Raw genomic sequence first — 23,819 nt, forward strand, 5'->3', positions numbered from 1 at the left:
GGACTCTTCTTCCCCCCCCCCACTCTTCCCCCCCCCCCGAGATTTTTTTCCCCACAGCATCCTATTAGATCACCACGGACTAAGGTGGGTCTTCAATAATAACAAAAACAATAAAAAGCCCACAGATACATGAAAACTGAACAACACTCTACTCAATCACGACTTGGTCAAAGAAGAAATAAAAAAAGACTTTTTAGAATTAAAGACTTTTTAGAATTTAATGAAAATGAGGACACATCATACCGAAACTTGTGGGACGCCATGAAAGCAATGCTAAGAGGAAAAACTCATAGCTCTAAGTGCCTACAAAAAGAAATTGGAGAGAGCATACACTAACAACTTGACAGCACACCTGAAAGCTCTAGAACAAAAAGAAGCAAATACACCCAAGGGGAGTAGGTGGCAGAAAATAATCAAACTCAGGGCTGAAAGCAACCAACTAGAAACAAAAAGAACTATATAAAGTATCAACAAAGCTAGGAGTTGGTTCTTTGAGAAAATCAACAAGATAGATAAACCCTTAGCCAGACTAACCAGAGGGCACAGAGACAATATCCAAATTAATAAAATCAGAAATGAAAAGGGAGACATAACAACAGAAAATGAGGAAATAAAAAAATCATCAGATCCTACTACAAAAGCATATACTCAACAAAACTGGAAAATCTGGATGAAATGGACAATTTTCTAAAGAGATACCAGATACCAAAGTTAAATCAGGAGCAGATAAACCATCTGAACAGTCCTATAACACCCAAAGAAATAGCAGCAGTCATTAAAAGTCTCCCCACCAAAAAAAGCCCAGGGCCAGATACTTTTAGTGCAGAATTCTATCAGACCTTCAAGGAAGACCTAATACCAATTCTCTTCAAACTATTCCACAAAATAGAAACAGAAGGAACACTAGACATTTTGTTCTATGAAGCCACAATTACGCTCATACTTAAACCACCCAAAGACACAACAAAGAAAGAAAACTTCAGACCAATCTCCCTTATGAATATTGAGGCAAAAATACTCAATAAAATTCTTGCAAACAGAATCCCAAAACATATCAAAACAATCATCCATCATGATCAAGTAGGCTTTATTCCAGGAATGCAAGGATGGTTCAGTATTTGGAAATCCATCAATGTAATCCACTATATAAACAAACTCAAAGAAAATAAAAACCACGTGATCATCTCATTAGATGCCAAGAAAGCATTTGACAAAATTTAACATCCCTTCATGGTAAAAGTCTTGAAAAAATCAGAAATTCAAGGCTCATATACCTAAACATAGTAAAAGCAATATCCAGCAAGCCAGTAGCCAACATCAAACTAAATGGAGAGAAACTTGAAGCAATCCCACTAAGAGCAGGGACTAGACAAGGCTGCTCACTCTCACCCTACCTATTCAATATAGTACTGGAAGTCCTAGCCAGAGCAATTAGACAACAAAAGGAAGTCAAAGGGATACAAATAGGAAAGGAAGAACCCAAAATTTCACTATTTGCAGATGATATGATAGTATACTTAAGTGATCCAAAAACTTCCACCAGAGAACTCCTAAACCTGATAAACAACTTCAGCAAAGTGGCTGGATATAAAATCAACTCAAACAAATCAGTAGCCTTCCTCTACTCAAAGGATAAACAGGCTGAGAAAGAAATTAGGGAAATGACACCCTTCACAATAGTCACAAATAATATAAAATACCTTGGTATAAATCTAATCAAGCAAGTGAAAGATCTGTATGACAAGAACTTCAAGTCTCTGAAGAAAGAATTCAAAGCAGATCTCAGAAGATGGAAAGGTCTCCCATGCTCATGGGTTGGCAGGATTAATTTAGTAAAAATGGCCATCTTACCAAAAGTAATCTACAGACTCAATGCATTCCCCATCAAAATTCTAACTCAATTCTTCATAGAGATAGAAAGAGCAATTTGCAAATTCATTTGAAATAACAAAAAACCCAGGATAGCAAAAACTATTCTCAACAACAAAAGAACTTCTAGGGGAATCACCATCCCTGACCTCAATCTGTACTACAGAGCAATAGCGATTAAAAAAAAAAAAAAAAAAAAAAAAAAACTGCATGGTATTGGTACAGAGACAGGCAGGAAGATCAATGGAATAGAATTGAAGACCCAGAAATGAACCCACACACCTATGGTCACTTGATCTTTGACAAAGGAGCTAAAACCATCAAGTAGAAAAAAAATAGCATTCTCAACAAATAGTGCTGGTTCAACTGGAGGTCAGCATGTAGAAGAATGCAAATCAATCCATTCATATCTCCTTGTACAAAGCTCAAGTCCAAGTGGATAAAGGACCTTCACATAAAATCAGATACACTGAAACTATTAGAAGAGAAGGTGGGAAAGACCTTTGAATACCTGAGCACAGGGGAAAAGTTTCTGAACAGAACACCAGTGGCTTATGCCCTAAGATCAAGAATTGACAAATGGGACCTCATAAAATTGCAAAGCTTCTGTAAGGCAAAGGACACTGTCAATAGGACAAAGCGGCAACCAACAGATTGGGAAAAGATCTTTACCAATCCTACCTCTGATAGAGGGCTAATATCCAATATATACAAAGAACTCAAGAAATTAGACTCCAGACAACCAAATAACCCTATTAAAAATGAGGTACAGAGGTAAACAAAGAATTCTCAACTGAGGAAACTCGAATGACCAAGAAGCACCTAAAGAAATGCTCAACATCCTTAGTCATCAGGGAAATGCAAATCAAAACAACCCTGAGATTCTACCTCACACCAATCAGAATGGCTAAGATAAAAAACTCAGGTGATAGTAGATGCTGGTGAGGATGTGGAGAAAGAGGAACACTCCTCCATTGTTGGTGGGAATGCAAGCTGGTACAACCACTCTGGAAATCAGTCTGAAGGTTCCTCAGAAAATTGGAGAGAGCATTACCTGAGGATCCAGCTATAGCACTCCTGGGCATATACCCAAAAGATGCTCCAACATATAACAAGGACATATACTCCACTATGTTCATAACAGCCTTATTTATAATAGCCAGAAGCTGGAAAGAACCCAGATGTCCTTCAACAGAGGAATGAATAGAGAAAATATGGTACATTTACACAATGGAGTATTACTCAGCTATTAAAAACAGTGATTTCAAGAAATTCTTAGGCAAATGGATGGAACTAGAAAATATCATCCTGAGTGAGGTAACCCAATCACAAAAGAACACACATGGTATGCACTCACTGATAATTGGATATTAGCCCAAAGTCTCGCAATATCCAAAATACAACTCACAGATCACATGAAGCTCATCAAGAAGGAAGACCTAAGTGTGGGTGCTTCAGTCCTTCTTAGAAGGAGTAACAAAGTACTCATGGGAGCAAATACAGAAACAAAGTATGGAGCAGAGACTGAAGGAGGGGCAGTCCAGAGACTGCTCCACCGGGGAATCCATCCCATGTGCAGTCAGACGCTGATGTGGATTCCAGGAAGTGCATGCTGACAGGAGCTTGATATAGCTGTCTCCTTAGAAGTCTGCCAGAGCCTGACATACAGAGGTGGATGCTCACAGCTAACTATTAAGCTGATCATGGGGTTCCCAATGGAGGAATTAGACAGAAGACTGAAGGACCTAAAAGGGTTTGTGGCCCCATTGGGAGAGCAACAATACCAACCAATCAGAGCTCCCAGGGTCTAAACCACCAGCCTGGGAGCACATAGGGAGGGACCCATGGCCCCAGCTGTATATGTAGGGGAGGATGGCCTTGTTGGGCATAGGTGGGAGAGGAGATCATAGTTCCATGAAGGCTGGATGCCCCAGTGTGGGGAATTCGAGGGTGGGGAGGAGGGAGTGGGTGGGGGCACATCCTTATAGAAGCAGGAGCATGGGATAGGAGGTTCCTGGGTGCAGGGGAAAATGGGGAAAGAGGATCACATCTGAAATGTAAATAAAATATTCAATAAAAATGCAAAAAAAAATGGTTTCTGGAGTTCCTACTTATCTTCTCTAAATTTGGAGCTAGCTTTTTGGTACTTATCGGTTGCTTGAGGATACAAAGGGTTATTGTTGGGTTATAGTGTGTCCTGGACCAGTTGTTGGGTTAAAGTGTGTTCCAAATCTGTCCTGCCATGGGGCGAGGGCCACTCAGGGAGACAGAGGAGCAGGAAGTTTGACTGCACTCTCCCCATGCCAGCGCCTGGTAGGTGTTGGGTTATGGGAAGCTGCAGCATGCTCTGGGTATGCAGAGTGCAGTCTGAGGTCCTGGGGGACTGCTAGAGTTGGGGGTTGGGGGGAGGGCTGTCCTTGGGTCAAAAGGCAGCGGGTGACCAGCTGGTTCTCAGGCTCTTGGGCCTCCAGGCACTGCTGGGAGCCATGAAAAAGCCAAAAATGAAGTTGGGCAGGGGGAGGGCATGGGGGGGGGGGCATACACACTGGATTGGCCTGCGGCAAAAGGGGGAGAAACTGAGGCAGTGTCCCGCAGAGATGAGACTTCTTGGCTTGGCAAGCAGGCAGCTTGCTTGGGTTGGTGGTCGCTTTGGCTGGAAATGCAGAGAGGTCTTCTGTGGGAGATTAGACGGCAGCTCTGTAGGTGAAGGCCTGCTTCACTGTTCCCCAAGGCAGATTCCAATGGATAGAAACAGTGCATGGTCTTAAGATGTTTATTGTCATGGCAGAAAGTAGATGAGAAACTGTACCCCACTATTCTCAGGGCGGGCCTGAGGTTAAATACCTTTTGCAGGGAGGACGGTCTGGGAAGGAATGCTTAGTTGGCTCTGCCCCTCTGACCTTAAGGTACCTCATTAATATGAAGATCTGTCTTGAGGCTCTGTGACCTGTAGTCTCACCCTCTGGAGGGGCTAGTAGGGGCGTTGCCCTAAGTGACTAAAGGACACAAATCTATGGAGGGCTGCGGCCTCCTGTCAGGAGCCTAGAGTCTGGGAGCGTGGTGAAATGCCCGCTGTTTCTTGCAGGGGACCCTATGGGGTCACCTGCCAAGTTTCCAGTGGTTTCTAGCCTGTATTCGACCAGAAACCAGGCTGCCTTTTATAATCCTACAGGTTATCTGTGGCTATTGTGTTACGATAGTGAGTTTTTTGGTTTTTTTTGTTTGTTTGTTTGTTTGTTTGTTGTTGTTGTTGGTTAGTTGTTGGTTTTTTTGTTTTCAAAATAATTTTGTTTTAGGGGCCGGGAGATAGCTCTATGGGTAAGTAAAGGTGTTTGCTACCCAGCTTGATGGTCTGAGTTTAATCCTTGGGATCTACATAGTAGAAGGAAAGAACCAACTCTTAGAAGTTGTCCTTTGATCGCCATATGCTATGATATGTACACATGCGAACACGCACTGAATAAATGTTTTTAAAAAAAAAAGTTTGGAGGGTAGGAGGAGGCTGGAGAGATGGATTAGCAGTTTAGAGTACAGGCCGCTCTTCCAGAGGACCTAGGTTCAATTCCCAGGACTCACATGGCGGCTCACAACTGTCTGTAACTCCAGCCCTATAGGATCCAAAGGCTCCTTTCTGGTCTCCCCAAGCACTACACGCATGAAGTACACAAACACACATGCAGGCAAAATACCCATACACACAAAATAAAATGAAAAACAATTCAATGGAACTTCATTATCCATAGACATAAATATGAACTGGCATTCAAACAGCTTTCCAAGCTGACCTCACCTACTTCCCTGTGTGCCCCACCAAGACCCCTGTGTATGTTCCTGTGGGAAACACCATCTCCACTGCACAGGAAGTCTTCCCTTACCTGTGGAAACTTCTCTGTGCCTGGTTGTAATGGTGTCTGCCCCTTGACATCAACAAACGTTTATTATTCTTGTCTCCTTACTCTTTGGTGAACTGTACATTTTATCTCTTACTTTCTTGGCTTTCCAGGCAGCAGTGGCTTCTGTTGTGTGTCTATAGTAATGAGGCTCCATCGTGTATGAGTACAGCTGTCTGTGGTCCTCACTCTAGCCATATGGAATTAGCCTTAATCGCAGGGATTAGCTAATGCTTCTTTGAATGTGGACAGGATACAGAGTTTTATTCATGACCAGTAATTGCACTGATAGCAACCACCAAATAAGGTAAAACCAGATCAATTCTGTATCTAAATCATGATAAATATCCTTTTATTTCTCTATGCACAGTATTAATAAATAAACTAGCAAATAAAGATAAATAATAAAATGATGAACATTTCTTTAAAACATCTCCTTTGAAAATTAAAAAGCATAGTATCATATTAATATGGTTTTTTATTTTAAACAAGCTATTTTCAGAAAATGTATATTTGTCATGAATAATTGCCAGCCCATCTAATGTGGCGATGCTTTACTCTGTTCTTAGAGCTAGGGAACAAAGCAGTAAGTACAATCCACTAAACAGGGATCAGCCCTTGCCGATGCCAGGGCACTTCCACTGTCTCCAAAGCACCTGGGACAAGGACTTAACTAATTCTGAGGATAACGCAGCTGTTCTCAACCTGTTGGTGGTGACCCCTTTGGGGGGGGGTCACATATCAGATATCCTGCATATCAGATATTTACATTACAATTCATAAAAGCAACAGAATTACACTTATGAAGTAGCAAGGAAATAACTTTATGATTGGCGGCCACCACAACATGAGGAACTGTATTAAAGGGCCGCAGCATTTGGAGAGTTGGGAACCACTGGTGTAACTCATTGAGAGTCCTGCATCCTTTATACCTGTCAATCCAAACAGAGCATTTGGGACCAAAAAGCAGTAAGATGATAACAGACTGTGTGGAGCTTCTTTGAATGTCCTGTGTTGTCCACTACAATCCAAACAGTTTTGTCTCAGTGCAGACACTGATGGCTCTTTGCTAGTACCAACTCTTGGAGTTAAAAAGGGCACTGTATAAATAGTTCCCACTGTTGGTACCCATATGAGTTAGCCAGAGGCAAGCTGTCCTAGAAAGTCAGTGATCACCATATAATGCTACCATTCTCTGACCCCAGTCCTTGTTCAAATCACATCAGCTAACATTCCCCTCCTGGCTTCTGCACAGTTTGCCTAATATAGGGAAGGCATTCCCTATGGTTAGAATCATCTAAGTGCCCTCTGACCCAAACCAATTCCTGGCAGAGTTAGAGTGTAGAGAATACACCTACTTATTGTCCCGTAGAGGAAAAGGTTGTCCTGTCTTTTTTTTTTTTTTTTTTTTAATTCTTGGATAGAATATTGTTTAATTTATAAAATGCTTAAAGGAAAATAATAAGTAGCACTTACCAGTTCCTCATGGTCCTTGCTTTTGCTTCTGTTATAGGAATAGGGGAAGAGTATTTGCTGGGAGTATGAGTGCATACTGATGTAAGCTTTAATGTGGTTGATATTTTTTCTCAGGAAGCCAGCCACTGCCTTCACCTCTGGCTCAGACTCAGGATAAAGTCCACAGTAGGTTTCAGAGCAGGAGAAACTTGATGCACCTTTCTCTGTAGTAAAATTGTTAATATGGCATTACTGTAAGATACATATCCCTCTGTGTGTTGTGAGTTCCCTCATAGCTATTGTGCAGCAAATTCAGGAAGATGGATAAGGGGAGATTCTATAAGAGATATATTTCTTTATGTCTATCAAATGTTGTCTGTGTTTCTTTTGAAGTCAAGTATTTATAGCAAACTTGCTAAGGTCATCCTAGGTGGGTCTTCCTTAAAGCCTGGGAGCAGCTCTCTTGGGTCCTGAAAACACAACCAGGAAGGCTTAAGATGTAACTTGTTTCCAAACTTTTGGTTAAATGAGGAAAAATAAACTCTGAATTTCCTTAGGCACTATAAATGATTCTATTTCTGGTCTTAGCAATTTAAAAAATCAGCATAGTTTATTCAAAACAAAAAAGAGCCCTCAACAGCAAACAAGACTGTGGAAATAAGTCTCTGGATCTGTCTTACAGTTAGAAACATGAGTTTTAATGATATAGAATGTGGCTATGATGTTTGGTACCAGAGTAAGCTTTATTAATTAGTCTGAGAGGTCACAATATGTATCTCTTTGTATGGTAGCCTGATGTGATGGCTATTCTTAGAATAGACAATATCTGGAATTAACTAAAACCCAAGGGACTGGGTACACATATGAAGGGTTTTAATTAATTGAATTGTTTAAAGTGGAGTGTATATATATGTGTATATATATATATATATATATATATATATACACATATGTGTGTATGTATATTGTATGTGTATGTGCATATGTATGTATATGATGTATATGCTATAGATGTAGGAGATACAAATGATGTAGATGATGCATACTATGTATACATAGTATATGTATATGTTTATATGATGTATATGGTTTATATGTAGTATATGTAAACATCTACAATGTATGCAAAGTATACATAGTATACAAATATGTGTATGTGTGTATGTATATTGATATATTTCATTCTATCAGTTCTGTTCTTCTAGAGAACCCTGACTAATACACCTGCCTTTCAACATTTGTCCTTTGTCCCTAATTCACAGGAGTGGAGCCTCAGAGAGCCACATTTTACTTAAGCACTATGTACATATTTTCAATATGGCAGATGATTGACACTCACTGTATAATTTAAGGAGCTTGTTTGTAGCATGCTACATAGCCCAGTCTGACCTTGCACCCCCTCATCTGCCTGTCTCAGCCCCAAAGTGCTGGAATTACAGATGTATATCATCATCCCTGGCCTATAGCTGTTTCTTAACTGCAGTGTTATGAACTACAAATTTGGGCACAATGGGAAGAAAGGGTAAACTTCCATCTGCCTCCCTGAGAGCAGATTGTTTCTATGATCCAAGTCCATACCCACTAAGACCTTAACTCACTCAAACCAAAGGATGATAAATTCCCATTGTGCCTGTTTTTATATCATTTTTAATATTTTTATTATTTCTTAATATTTTATATTATTCATGAAAAATGAACTTGTTAAGAAAGGCAATATTTGAACACAATAGAAGATGTTTCCAAACACTACAAAAATAAACGTTTGCCTATACTATTGAAAATGAAAGGTGTTCCCTACCCTAGTCTTTATTATCCTAATAATAAACATGACTTGTTAAAGAGAGATCTCTGAGTTTCTTGGTTCTGAGATTTTTTTTATTTTTAATTTAGGAAGTAGAAGAGACCTTTAAAACCTGTTCCTTGTTGAGTCCTCGGCCTTAAGTGGATCATCTGTTTTAACCCCTGCAGGGGACAGGAAATATTGTGGAAGAGGCAGAAGAAAGAATGGACGAGCCAAAGGTCAGAAACACTGTCTTCTGGACGTGACAAGGCTGCTGCACCCAGGAACTCACAGCAACTAACTGCACACACCATCACAAGATCAAACCCGTGACACATTCCAGCGTGGATACGGCCAGAACTCACCAGGCCCCAGTTCCTAGCAGAGGAACCATGGGCAATTGACGGTTGCTGGGGGAGGTGGTCATTTTTCCTTGTGGATTTGGTCATTGGTAAGTGCCCCACCCTCATATAGGCAGCACTAAATGGACTCAGTGAATTATAGAAGGGGGGAGGGGAAGAGGAGAAGGGAGAAAGAGGGGAAGAGGAGGAGATAAAGCGAGAGAAGAACGTATTTAGGGCAATTTGGGAAGAGTGAGAAGGAAAGCTGAAGGTGATATAATCAAGATACATTGTCTACATGTGTAAGATGATCAAGGAATACAAATCGACTGGTTCAATTTTCTTATTTAAAGATGAGCCAACAGTAGGAGGAGAGATTAAAGTGACTGTCAGCTCGAGTCACAGCACTACAGTCACTACAATTCCTCAGGATGTTTGTTATTAGATTACCTGCTAATTCAGCCAAGACTTCCCTGTAATCTCCCTGAAGCCCTGGGCTCCTCTCACCATTTGCATGAAGAGACACGTGAAACACATGCTTACCGCACCAGTGTCGGGAAGCGAAGTTCCTGTTCAGGTCTGTGCCCACGCAGCGGTTGTTCTTGTGGAGAGAGCGGTTCTTTCTCCACATTCGATCCTAAAAGAACCAGCCGGGGACAGGTTATCCTGCTGGAGCGTCCCCTCTGTCTCTTATACACCCTCATCTCCAGTCAGATCCCTGCCACACTCACTCAGACTGTTAGCCTGAGCTTAACAAAGGAATGATATCTTGTAGTGACATTTTTGAGAATTCTGGGATTTTGGTCAAGAATGTGCTTTGATTTTAATCCCAGGTGTGGGGACGTGGGGCTGCTTCAGACTGTCCGAAGTAGCTGACTATGATTTGCCTCGTGCTCTAGCAGAGGTATAGTTTTGCCAGCTGCAGATAGTTTCTGCGACTGTGTGGCACTGGGAATTCTGGGAACTTTTCAGAGGGTATACAAATGCTATATAAATGAGAAGCAGAATTGGTGGTTGTTGGTCTTTGGTGGGTGGAGAGGACAGTTGCATTTTGTTAGTAGTCGTGCTCAAAGAAGAAACAAAGGGAAAGAAATTAGATTCAGGGATGTCTCTCCCTCCCCTCTATCCTTCTTTCCTATTTAGTGATACAGGAGGTGAAGTGGGGAGAGGGGATAAAGGGTGGAAAAAGGAGAACCCACAAAGCAGCAAAGAGCAGCTACAACATCTCATGGATTTTCGCCTATACAAGTATAAAAATCCATTTAGTTCCATGAAGCTGGACACTGGCCTTCTTATTAAGCTCATTTTGAACTCCTTCAAAGTAAAGTAAAACAGTTTGTAACTCAGCTCAGAACTGTGAGCTATGCATTTCAGTGATCTCTCTGTACTGTGCTGATTTGGGCTGGTAATAAGTTGGCTGGGTGATTGGTTGATACTGGGTCTTACACTGTAGCCCAGGCTGCCCTGCAGAACACTATTTAGCCGAAGCTGACCTCAAACTCCCGGGGATCCTCCTGCCTCAGCTTCCCAACTGCTGAGATTACAGACATGGGCCACCACTACAACAGTGAGCTTTAATTTTTTTTTTTAAGAGTTGATTTTTGAGATGCATGATGGAGTGTTTATTAATAAAATGATGATATGGTATCTTGGATTTTCTTTAAAATATTATGGGTGAAGTACAAGGAGGGAGAGGACATGAGCGAAACTCAGCGGGCCTTGAGTTGTGGGGTGATTTGGATCTGTAACATTCCCCAGAACCTCATGTGTTACAAGCTTGGCTGCCAGCCTATGGCATTATTGGGAGAAAATGGAAGGAGATTCCAGCTGGACAAACAGCTCACTGCAGGGTGTGTCCTTGCGTGTGATAATGAGACATTGGGTTCTAGCCATCCTGAGGGAGGACTTTTGTTTTACCCAGTGCCTCCTACTATAATCTCCTGTCACAAGCCCCATTAACCGAACTTTCTGATGTTCTGCACCAGACCAACCTTTCTTCCTTCTAAGCATTTACACTTGTGTATTTTGTCATAGTAACGGAAAGCTGATCACCACTACTGAGGCCATGAGATGGGTATCTAGCGGGTTAGTGTGCAGTTGGTATGCAACTACCTCTGTTTTTATGGATATTTGAAATCTCCCATTATTGAACAGTTTCTTTTCCATAGTAAAACATCCTCACCAAGGCCCAGGATTCTATGAATGAATCCATGATTCATGAATTCCATGACGAATATCCGCATCTCTGTATTTCCCAACGGGCATATTTTGCTCTCTTTGCTGCTGCACCCACCTTTTTCCATGTGTAGTCATAGCCATCCACATTCATCACTGGCATAATGTAGAAATCCACGTGCCTCAGAAGTTTGGTATACATATTTTCTGTCCCATGGAATTGCGTTACCTGCAGTTAAACCAAGGGTGTTTAATGTCTCAGCTGAGGTCCTTCTAAGTTTGGCCTCAATTTGAAATGAATTTTCCTCTTTTCCTAAGTTGTTTGGTAGCTTTCAGTGTGAAGATTTAATTTGCAAGGAGAGTAACAGCCCCTTAAAATGTCTAAATTTACTTAGTCGGATACCACAGGGAACACATAGCATGGCCACCTTGTTATTTAACAAGGATAGAAAAGTAGAACCACCCATTTCTAATCCGACTTCAAACGTCAAGAAAGGATACCCTTTAAAGCCGTAAAGCTTACAAAAGAGATAGCTCGGCTCCTTTTCAATAATCCATAGTAACCAGAACTCTTCCTGATCTTGTTTTATACTAGTGGTTCTCAGCCTGTAGACCTCGGCCCCTTTGAAAGTCAAGTGATCCTTTCATGGGGTCACCTCAGACCATCTGCATATCAGATATTTACATTACGATCCATAGCAGCAGCAAAGTTACAGTTAAAAAGTAGCAATGAAAACAATTGTATGGTTGGGGGTCACCACAACATGAAGCACTGTATTAAAGGGTTGCAGCTTTAGAAAGGGTGAGAACCACTGTTTTAGACAGAGACTGAATTAGAAATTTTTTTTTCTTAGAACTGTCATGAAGTTTGCTTTCAGGTCTTTCCCTCACGTTTTGTAACGTGGCTGTAACGCAAATGGCAGTCTTAGTAGGCACCTGCTCTGAGGAGCTGGCACTCATCATCCGCCCCTCACTCTCCCCGTGTTCACTCACACTCATATATAGGGTACATCTTTCAGGAGTCCAAGGAAATCCAAAATGATGAAAAAAAAAAAAAAAAAAAAAAAAAAAAAAAAAAAAAAAAAAAAAAAAAAACCTCAGGCAGGAGAACCTCAAAGAATGTTCTCTAACAGGTGAAATCATGCCACCTAGAAAGCTTTGACATAGTTTAGTTTGTACAGTAGCTTAGAATTGTTTGTTGTCTTAAACACAAATCAAAAGATATCAGTAAGAAACAAGTTTTTCTCACTATGAACTTTTAAAGGTTTCTTTTAAATCCTACTTCAGGGCTGGAGAGATGGCTTAGCACTTCAGATCATAGGCAGTGTCTGATGCCCAGAACCTACATTAGATGGCCCACAGCCATGGCAACTCCAGCCCCAGAAGGATCTGGCACTCCTGGCCTCCATGGGTACCTGCACACTTGTGCATGTGCTCACATCACATACACATAATTAAAACATGTCGACATGAAGAGCTACCAGCATTTAATGGCTTCCGAGAGAGGAAAAGGAAGTCTTCCCCAGGCCCTGATAGGTTATCGAATCCCAAATGGTCATTCCTAAACATGGATATATAGAGGCAACACTAAACAAAGTATTTATAAGTGTGTGTGTGTGTGTGTGTGTGTGTGTGTGTGTGTGTGTGTGTGTGTGAATAGCTAAAGAATAAAAGCCTGTGATGTTGAGAGGGAGTAGAGGAGGAGACATAGAAGGAGTTGGGATATGATGCCAATACAATACTCATATGTGGAGGTTTCAAACATAAAATATATCTATACAATTGTGCTATGCAAAAGCATCACTATCTGAATACACACTGCTGTGCTCTTATTTATGTAGGGAAGAGTTGCTTGTCAGAAGTAAAGCATTTAGATAGTTCTTGTAGCCAGGTTAATTTTTTTAAAAGTATCGATGAGTAAACAATGCATGTCCACCAGCAGTGGCCACGCCCATTTTCAACAGTGCTGTTTTCTTTTTTAAGCTGATCAAAATGGATGGCATATGTACTCATTTGTAGGCTTTGAAGCATAATTTTACTGCCTTTATTCATTATGGAAGCTTATAGACCTCCTCTGTGTCGCTTTATGGAACATTCTTTATCTTATATATGATTTTTTTTCTTAAATCCAATCCCTTCTTCAGAGACAGAGTTTTAAAATTATGACACATGAAGAAGAATTATCAGCTCTGTAAGTGTTTGCTTCATGTTCAGATCCCAAGGATGGGATGTGGCAAACGATGTCCAGCCAGTTCAAGCCAAAATCATGATTGATGGTGATGATGAAGACCAAACAGCTAATTGCTTCAAATATTTTTTCTACTTAGGAAGCTTATCACTTAATAGTATGTTGTTTCCTAGTTTTCATTCAGTGTGGACACTACAGTTTTCTAAGATTCACTTGTAAAACATGAACCAAGAAATCCACGGTATGATATAGGGAAATGCAGCTTAACTGTAATCCAGTTGATTCTGACTCCAGTGATCTTGGATCCCTTGTGGAAAACCACTAGCCTACGGGAAGTACTTACGTAGCCTATGAACCACAAGCAGAAAGCAGGTGAAATCCACTCTCTGGCATGGATTCCACAGTCTATCCATATGGCATTTTTGATTCTTTGTTCCTTTCTTGAGACCTGCACACACACACACAAATAAAAATACGACACAAATGATATAGCCCATCTTTTCTTCTTTTACTTCACTCTTCAATGGTCCTACCAAATATATATTGTTCTCTTGAAAACTCTCAGAAGTAAATTTAAAAGCCATTGAGATGGAAGGGGCAGTTGCTTAGATCTGACATGTGTGGATTGAGATATTGATATTGAAGCCAAGACTGTTAAAGTCCTCTTGTCCCTGCACTCTGTAGGCACCACAGACAGAAGGAGAAGCAGAGAACAGTTGCTCTAAGTATGTCTTTACTCCTCAGAGGTAAACAGTGTTTGTTGGTAGGCAGTTGTCTGCAGGAAAGATAGAGACTTCAAAAATACAAACTCCCTCACATTTCCCCCATGGAGTACACTTTTAATGCACATACTATTTCTTAGCTCCCCCCCCCCAAGGATGAGCACATCACCAGCTGATTCATCATCCGATACCATTAGCTTAGCTATGTCTACCTACTTAAGCTTTATGGGTTAAATCACCTGCTGGCTCCGACACTGGCAGCATTGTGGGTCTGCAGAGCCTTATACTGTGTGCACATCCTCAGTTAAATAAGAGTAAAACTTGATGCAACCAGCCAGGGTGCATGCTTTTTCTCATGTATTCATTCAGCTTCCAGACATCCAGTTGCAAGACGTACACAAAACAAGAGTGTGTCATGGGTGGGCATTCCATGACAGTTCCCGTGGAACTAATCTGATTAAACCAACTCAGTCGCTAGAGGAACCCAGTGCTCCTCCTCTCTGCCTTGAGTCTGCACTGAAAGTTCTTGTCAAGGGCAGATTGAACCTGAGATCCCAAGTTAGCATCTTATCTTTGAGCGACTGAAAATGCTTACCTGTTTCCAGTGAGTAGATACCAATTCTACACCCCTAGAGCAAATGTATTTTCCTATTAATTACATTTCTCCAGAGCTTCTCTTTAATGTTTAAGGGAGACAGTATGGGAGAACAAAGAACTATGGATCTGGAAAGTGTAAAAGGAAATACTATGATGGTCATGATGCCTACAGCTTTTCCAGTATTCACATTCACTCATCTTCCCTAAGCACAATTTATTTAAAGAAAACGCCCATCCAAGGCAATATTCCTCTCTCCTTTATTTGGATATTGTTAACTACAGGGTTGGAAAAGAAGCCCTCCTGGAATGGTATAGATGGTAATATATGATTCTATTTTCTTCTTGTCTTTATTACTCTACATATTCATTCATTTTTATTACTCAGGATTTCCATATCCTGAAATTATTTTTGTAACTATTTTTTTTAAAAAATCAAATTTTCTCCCACAAGACTCTGCAACTGAGAGTAAATAACTCCATGAGGGTGACCAGGGTGGCCAAGGTAACGGCTGCAGTATGGCCCTGCTATCTGTCCTTACCTTGTTTGGTAGCACAACTCCTACTTTGCTTTCAAAAGCTAGGCTCCTGATTGTCCAAGAACAACTCAACACACACAATCTCTCCTGGCCAATCTGAGGAGGTAGTGATATCAACAACACAAGGGCTTGAAGAATAGCCTAGACTACTCCCTTTGTTTCATGGATGTGGCAGCTGAAGCCCACAGAAAGTGGCTTATCTAATTGTCTAATGTACCATGAACACAGATGAGTCGGACTCTAGAGCTGTGTTTCAGTCTTATAAACTCATTACTCAAGAAAAAAAAGTTGGGCTGATGAGATGGCTCAGTGGTTAAGAGCACTGACTGCTCTTCTGGAGGTCATGAGTTCAAATCCCAGCAACCACATGGTGGCTCACAACCATGGGTTGTCTGAAGACAGCTACAGTGTACTTACATATAAGAGTGAGCAGGGGCCAGAGCAAGAGAGAGAAGGGAAGGGGGAAAAAAGAAAAAAAAAATGTTAAAAGTAATTCATCCATAAGTAGCTGGACATTAAACTTAAGATACTTGAAATCAAAAATACTTCCTGAACAACAACAACAAAAGCAGAAGTCATAACAAACACTATTGGAGAGTCAATCTCCCCTCAAAATGACTCTCCTCACATACCTTTAAAACATAAAGTGGGTACTTCTCATACGATGATCCAATGTAGATTTTCTGGAGCATGTCAGGATGCTGTTCAGTTATAACTTCTATCCAGGAATAGATCTATGTGAACAGAAGCCACAGGTTAGTAACAGGACAAGTTCAAAGGATGTCCCTGATCACAGAGAATAGGCAGCGTCCTCACAAACAGGAGATCTCCGCTCCATTATCAGCATCTAGATGAACTGAAGAAATGAAATCTCTTGAGGTTGTGTATTTCCTCCGCTGAAAATAAATGAAAGCAGAGTTTTGGTGAATTCTAAGGATTAAGAAAATATTGAAGCAGCTCCAATAAGCAGAGAGCAGAGTTGATCTTTAAAATGTGGCCTTGGAAAGTATTGGCTTCTATTTAATTGTATTTTATGTCTATGGGTATATGTCTGTGCACCACATGGGTGTCTAGGAGGCCAGAAGAGGGTATTGGATCCCTTGAAGCTGTATCCACAGACAATTTTTAGCCACCATGTGGGTGCTGGGAATTGAAGTCAGGTCCCATGGAAGAGCAGCCAGTGCTCTTAACTGCTGATCCATCTCTCCAGCCCAGACATTATTTGTTATTCGTTTTCTGGTACTTAGGATGGAATTCAGGGCCTTGTACATAAGAGAAAAGCACTCTGCCACTGAGCCTTGACTAAACTATGCCTTGGGTTTTTGTTATTTTGTTTTTTGAGACAGGATCTCACTATGTAACCCAGGCTGGCCTTGAGTTTACTATCTCCTGCCTCAGCCTTCTGAATGCTGAGGTTATTGGCTTGAGCCACCATGCCCGACTCCACTTGTTTTAGAACAGTGGCTCTCAGCCTGTGGGTTGCAGCCTCTTTGGCAAGCCTCTATCTCCACAAATATTTACATTACAATTCATAACAGTAGCAAAATTACAGTTGTGAAGTAGCAACTAGAATAATTTTATGATTGGGGTCAGTGCAACATAAGGAACTATATTAAAGGTTTGCAACATTAGGAAGGGTGAGAACCAATGTTTTAGATGCTTATGACATTGAGACTCTTGTCTCTCTTTATGAGGTCCTAGGTCCTCCTACCGGGCATTCTGGAGCTCACATTATGAGGCTTAAAAAAGAAATTCAAGGCCGGGGAGATTACTGTTGTTATAGTGATCGCTAAGCAAGTGTGAGAACCTGGGTTCAAATCTCCAGCACCCATGTACAATTTGGGCACTATAGCATGCCTGTGTAATCCTAACACTGGGGAAGGGGGAGTATGTCAGGAGGGACAGAGACAGAAAGACCCTTGGAACTTACTGGCCAACCAGCCTAGCTGAATCAGTGAGCCACAGGTTCAGACATTCTCTCTCTCTCTCTCTCTCTCTCTCTCTCTCTCTCTCTCTCTCTCTCTCTCTCGCACACACACATCATGCACACGCACACACAAACACACAAATTCACTTTTTAGAACCAAGGCAACCCATGCACTCTGTTTACACAGGAAAGAAGTCAACATGATTGCTTCCTACCATAAACCTAATGAGGCTGTGGTAACCACAAAAAGTAAATATGGATAAGCTGAAGAAAGAAACTCCACCTCAAGTGGTGACCTTACTCCCTTCAGCACAGGAGTGCAAAGGACTCTGAGGGTCTAGCAAAACTACAATGAGAGGAAAATAATTTCTGGGGCTGACTTTAGCATCCCCTTTCTAGCAGATATTGAATTATCATCTGGTATGTGATAGCTGGGATCAAACTTGGTCATGTCTTATTACAGACCCTCTTCCTCGGTCGTCTTGGACCCGGCAAACTTATGACGATCAGTTGTCCGGTTTTATCTCTAAGAGCTTTCCTAGTGGTGATTTCCCACAGCGATCCTGGCTGATGGTAACCAGACCATCATTTACCCTAGGTCTTCATTCCGTGACACAATCAGCAAGAACATTGTGAGCTCTTGTATGAATCCTGGGGACAAAGATACTCCTGAAAAGAAAGGCCTGTCACCAAGTTTCAAATCGGTTTCTGAGGTATCAGAGATTTAACCACCAAAGGGTTATTTATTCACTAGAGTTTTATTTTCTTCATCAATTATATTGGGGTGAATATGTCTGAGGAATCTGCTACATGGGCTAACCAGTGCTGTGGTACTGGTGATTCAGCATAGTTTTTTCCAACAGCTTTGGAGCCAGCTTCAATGATGAATTTACTAGACCATCTTGGGTGGTCATGATGAGGTAGTCATAAGTAGGCAAAGGATAAAAGAATTTCCTTATGAGTAAATGTACCATATTTCCCACGAGTCTTTTTACAAAGTATTTGGAGTAGGGGGAGGGGAAGCTTAAAAATAGTTTTGAAATACTGTGGCGATGACATAGCATGTTTCCCCAACTGGTTTGTTGAAGTCCTGATGCTCACTTACATAGCCTGTGTCTATGATGAAGTTCAAGGGAGGCACTGATCTGGTCTGACTACTGTCCTTAAAAGAAGGGGAGATTCAGATGGAGGCATGTGGGAAGTACAGAGGACAGCCATATGTCCAGGTTGGTTGTCCGTCAACCTGACATATGCTAGAGTTATCTGGGAAGAGGATGCCCAATGTAGAAAATGCCTCAAATTTGTAGACAAATACATGTGGGCATTTTTTTTCATTATGAACTGATAATGAAGGGTCCAGCCCACTGCAGTGTGTGTGTGTACATGTGTGTGTGTCTGCACACACATGCACACACACACTATCCCTGAGCAGGTGGTTCTACGTGGCATGAGGAAACCCCTTTTCTCCCAGGTTGCTTTTGGTCATGGTGTTTATCACTGCAGGAGAAAGCAAACTAGAACAGCATTCGAAGAAAGGGACCAACTGTCTCCAACATTTTGATCTCGGACTTCTTGACTCCAGAAATATGAACAAGTAAATGTCTAGACAGTCTATGTCATGTGCTGGATTCCTTAGCCCATGAGCACAGCCATGGTGTGTGTTTACCATTCCAAGTCTTTCATAAGAATATGGTAATAACTGTTTGGGGAAAATGATTTAATAATGTATTTTGAAATCCTCCTGTTTAAGCATTTCCCTCTGCTATCAAGCTCAACACAGTGCATGCCAGGCATCTTCTGCTTTTCAAGCCACTCCTTCCCAGCCTGTCCACATCAAGTTGGTCTACACTGCTGGCGACAGATGCTGGTGGGAAATACCCTAAGTAGAATGGAGAGATGTAGGATGCTGGAGAGAAGAAATGTGGGGTATGAAATGTAACAGCCTCATCAGTCAGCCAGGCACATAGGTTCTGGAAGCAGACTGAGTTCCGGATTAACCAATTGCAAAGAAATGGATGATTTCAAAAAGGGAAGATAAAATTGATTTTTATTACCCAAGTCTCAGTTGTGGTTCCTGCCAATTTTTAGGCATCCAGTCAAAGACATCCTGATTTAAAGGCTCCTACCCAGAAGGATAAAATGCATTCGTTTATAACATTTAAATAGAAGGTAATATATCACTTTAATTCTATGAGGTAATCTGGTGATTATTAAGAATAAAATTTAGAGGGCTGGAGAGATGGCTCAGTGGTTAAGAACACTGACCGCTCTTCCTAAGGTCCTGAGTTCAAATCCCAGCACCCACATGATGGCTTATAACCATCTATAACGGGATCTGATGTCCTCTCCTGCCTGATGCCCAATTCCGTCATGCAGCCATAGGTGCAAATAGGCCACTCACATTCATATACATAAAAAATAAAAATAAGTCTTTTAAAAAGGACTAAAACTCAGATAATGGTCCAAAGAGACATGAACAGTGGCAATGTTTTGGACAGTTTCAATATAGCAGTCCTATCCTTTATTTTCTATTGTTATTAGCATTGAATATTTTCTTCAGTATTCTTCCCAGAAATGACAGATACTCTCAGCCTTAGACTCACATGCTGATGTAGAGCCAGTTTATCAAATACAGGGGCAGCCTTCCCAGGGGAGACATCAGTAAAAGGATACATTCCTGCTATCTAGTCAACCCAAGTGTGATTAAAAATCAAAACAAAACTCCTCTGTTGGTTATGATTTTTTTGGTAATTCCTCCTGGTTGAAGTGGCCATGCTGATCAGGAGAACACAGTGCCTTTAAGGAACAGCAAGGTGACTTACTTCATTTAGCGAGTGATACTGTTCGTAGTATGAGGAGGAGGCGCGGGGGCTGACCGTGTCATTGGACGTCTGCTGTTCAATTAGATCCTCCACATTGTCCATCAGGACGCTACGAGGAAGCAGAAGATGAGCGATTTCCAAGCACAGTGCTGGCCTTCCCACATGGCCCATTGCAGGCACCGTTTGTGAGCTTGTGGGAAAATTGACAGCAAGTCTAACGAGCAGTTCCACAAGTAAAACAACACAGCAGTGTGTGGAGACAAGATGAATTCACAAACCCTATTAGCAGTGCCCTGTGGACATTGGCGAGAGGGTCTGAGGGTATAGTTTCTGATCTGCCTAAAATCTCATCCTTCTCAACCAATATCTCTATTTCTGGACTGATTCTCCAGTGTGTTTACTATGAGAATTGTGATGGTTGATCTTGGTTGTCAACTTGACACCCTGGTAAGAAGGAACCTCAACTGAGGAATTGTGTCTACCTATGGAATTGGTGTGTGGTCTGTGAGGCAGTTCTGGATTGCTAGCTGATGTAAGAAGGCCCCGCCCACTGTGGGTGGTGCCATCCACAGTAATTGGCAGCCGAGCTAGATTTACCAAGTTTGCTGAATATGAGCCTGAGAGTAAACCAGTAAGCAGCACTCTTCTGTGGCTTCTGCTTCAAGCTACTGCCTTGACATCCCTCAACGACAGACTATAATATGCAAGATTAAATAAACTCTTTGCTTCTCAAGCTGTTTTGAGTCTTGGTGTTTATCACAGCAACAGTAATCTGGCTAGAATATAGAAACTGGTGGACACCTGCTTCAATCCCGAGCAATATCTGTTTTCAGTGAAGGACACAGGAGAAGCACACCAAACAGCCCTTCTTTCTTGTGTTTCAGTGATGTACCCCAGGTGTTCTTCAGGATGAAACATGAGCAGACCTTGCAAATCAAAACGCAGGGAAAGATAAAATTGAGACTATCAGCTTGCTTACCTACTAGGTAAGTACTTTACCAGAATTATCCATCAGCTATAAGGATGAACAATTTGGAATTAGCTTTCAGACTGATAAAAATTTTGTTGTTTAGGCCAATGGATCGATTTCTGCCTGCACCATATTTTAACTGGCTGACTTTGGGAAGTTTCCTTGTAAGTTAAAAAAAAAAAAAATTCCAGGGCTGAAGAGACAGTGGAGAACACTGTGCAGCAGAGGACAGAGTCTAAGTTCCTAGCACCCATGCAGTGGCTCCCAACCATCTCTACCTCTAGTTTGTGGGATTCAGTGCCCTCTTCTGGCCTCAGTGGGCAATGCACACAGGTGATGCATAGATATACATGCAAGCAAAATATATGCACCTAAAATAAAAACAAATGAATCTCTAAACTTTCTTCATCTGTCTCTGGGAACAGCATCTGCTTTGTACAGTTCTATAAGGACAAGTGAAACAATGTGTGGGTTGGCTCAGTGTAGTTCCTGGAAGGCACAGTAATAATCATGTAATAAATCAGCAATAATTCTCCCAGCATATTTTACAGAGGTGTCCATTGGCACACACCAAACCATAGTCTCAAGAAGTACAAAAGAATAGCAGGGGGAGCCTGGCTTGTGGACAGTGGTTCAGGAGAAGAGAAGGTGATCCAGAGAAACCCGAGGAGGGAGTGGCCTCTGCACAGAAACACCCAATACAATGGATTTGCTTGCTTGTTTTTTTTTTTTTTTTTAAACGCCTTTGAATCACTTAAGATACACAGTCAGTGTTATTTCCCTCCAGAGCACACTTATAATTCCTACAAGATCATACAGGTGACTAAGTGGCAGTGCCGAGCTCCAGTGTCAGACCCTCTCTCTAGTTGAGGGCTGGCTCTTGAGAAATATTCACTAACTTGGAGAAGAAAGAATTCGTGACAGATTTGTCTGCTTTTCCAAGAGACATCCCAAAAGTCTGATGGTCATTGTCAACTTGACAGCCTCTAGAATCACTGAAGAGACAGGTTTCTGGGCACGTGAAGGATTTTCTAGACTAGGTTACTGCAGACAGGAAGACCCATCTTAAGTATAGATGGCACTGTTCCACGGGCTATGGTCCAGGGCCGAATATGAAGGAGAGACGGAGCCAGCAGCAGCATGCATTGCTCTCTGCTTCCTGACTATGAATGCAGCGTGGCTGGCTCCTACCACCATGCTTTGCTGCCATATCGGACTGTGTACTATGGCAACCCCTTCTATGGTGGCTATTCTTAACTGTCAACTTGACTGCATGTGGGATTAACTAAAACCCTAAGCAGATGGGCACATTTGTGAGGAATATTTAGCTAATTGGGTGATATGAAGACCCATCTTAAGTTTCAATCATTTGCGGTCAGAAGATCCACCCTATGTCTGGGCCCCACCTTCTCGTGCCAGCCTATATAAAGGACATAGAAATGATGAGATATTCCTTCACTGTATTAGAGCCTACTTTTCAGGATTCCAAAGGACACTGCAAACCAGCTGAGACATATTAGTTCTAGGGGCTCTGATAGCCTCTTCCAGTTCTGTGGGCACCAGGCACACACATGGTGTGTGCAGGAAAAACATCCATGCACATAAAAGTAAATATAATTTTTGCAAGTATGCCCATTATTAAATATATATGTATTTATATGTAATTATATGTGTACATAACTATACACACAGTATCAGCTCTGTTCCTCTAGAGAACCCTGCCTAATACATCTTTCTTCTTAGGTTTCTTTTCTCAGGATTTTTTTTTTAAATTGTAACAAAGAACTAATGCCACAGTGACAACAGTTTTGCCTACTAGGTCTAGGAAGAGATTAGTCACAGAAAGAGGATGAATGAGAGGTTTGAAAGACCATGGGGTGTTAATTCCGATGAAAGACTGGATGCAGTAAGAGGTCAAACCACTTGTCACTGAACTGAGTCTTAGGTCTCATCACCAGCCTGTCACAGAGGCTGCCACACCACCTTTTTAAATATAAGCCATTTTCCCACAAACCAATTATACTGTTTCTCAGTCAAAGACACGAAAGGTGTTTATCATAGGTTTTGAATATACGTAGCAAAGGATACCTACTTAAATGGAATTCTGCTCACATTTAAATGGGCTTTAACACTGTCCACGTCAGATGCATTCACAAAAAAGTGTACTTCTTTTTTCTTCTCGATGAATTCAGCTGTCACTGGCTGCCAGAGGACAACCTACAGTTTCCAGGGGGAAATCGGTAAATTGAAAGCTGAACCATGTACACCATTTGCATGTGTAGCTAGGCCCATCTAATTACTTGTCTCTAAAGGGGTTGTGACAAAGACACCTCTCAGCCAGTCTCCGCCCAGCACACACTAATATAAACACTCATTCTGCAGGGACCTCTTTTTATCCACTGCCGTTCTAGCTAGCTGCCAAACAGGCCCTGGAACACTCCAGATGCTTCATATTTGATGAGAAGATGAATATATTTATGACTACTGTGGAGCTGGATGTGTATTTCAGGTGCTTAAAAGAAATTCTCTGTAGGAAGGAAGTTTGAT

The 23,819-nt window shown here is 41.5% G+C and overlaps 1 protein-coding gene across 1 annotated transcript in view; it reads right to left on the reverse strand.

Moving 5' to 3' along the window:
• Cpb2 (carboxypeptidase B2) overlaps window positions 1-23,819 on the reverse strand; it is a 46,138-nt gene that overhangs the window by 8,281 nt on the left and 14,038 nt on the right. The window contains exons 3-9 of the mRNA XM_034498660.2: window positions 23,365-23,489; window positions 20,303-20,411; window positions 16,186-16,287; window positions 14,042-14,146; window positions 11,629-11,739; window positions 9,879-9,972; window positions 7,236-7,438 (exon numbers count right to left, since the gene is read on the reverse strand). Of these exons, the coding sequence (XP_034354551.1) occupies window positions 7,236-7,438; window positions 9,879-9,972; window positions 11,629-11,739; window positions 14,042-14,146; window positions 16,186-16,287; window positions 20,303-20,411; window positions 23,365-23,489 (849 nt within the window). The remainder of the gene's footprint in view (window positions 1-7,235; window positions 7,439-9,878; window positions 9,973-11,628; window positions 11,740-14,041; window positions 14,147-16,185; window positions 16,288-20,302; window positions 20,412-23,364; window positions 23,490-23,819) is intronic.

This window comes from Arvicanthis niloticus, chromosome 3, assembly GCF_011762505.2.
Source record: "Arvicanthis niloticus isolate mArvNil1 chromosome 3, mArvNil1.pat.X, whole genome shotgun sequence".
In the NCBI taxonomy this organism is placed as follows: domain Eukaryota; kingdom Metazoa; phylum Chordata; class Mammalia; order Rodentia; family Muridae; genus Arvicanthis; species Arvicanthis niloticus.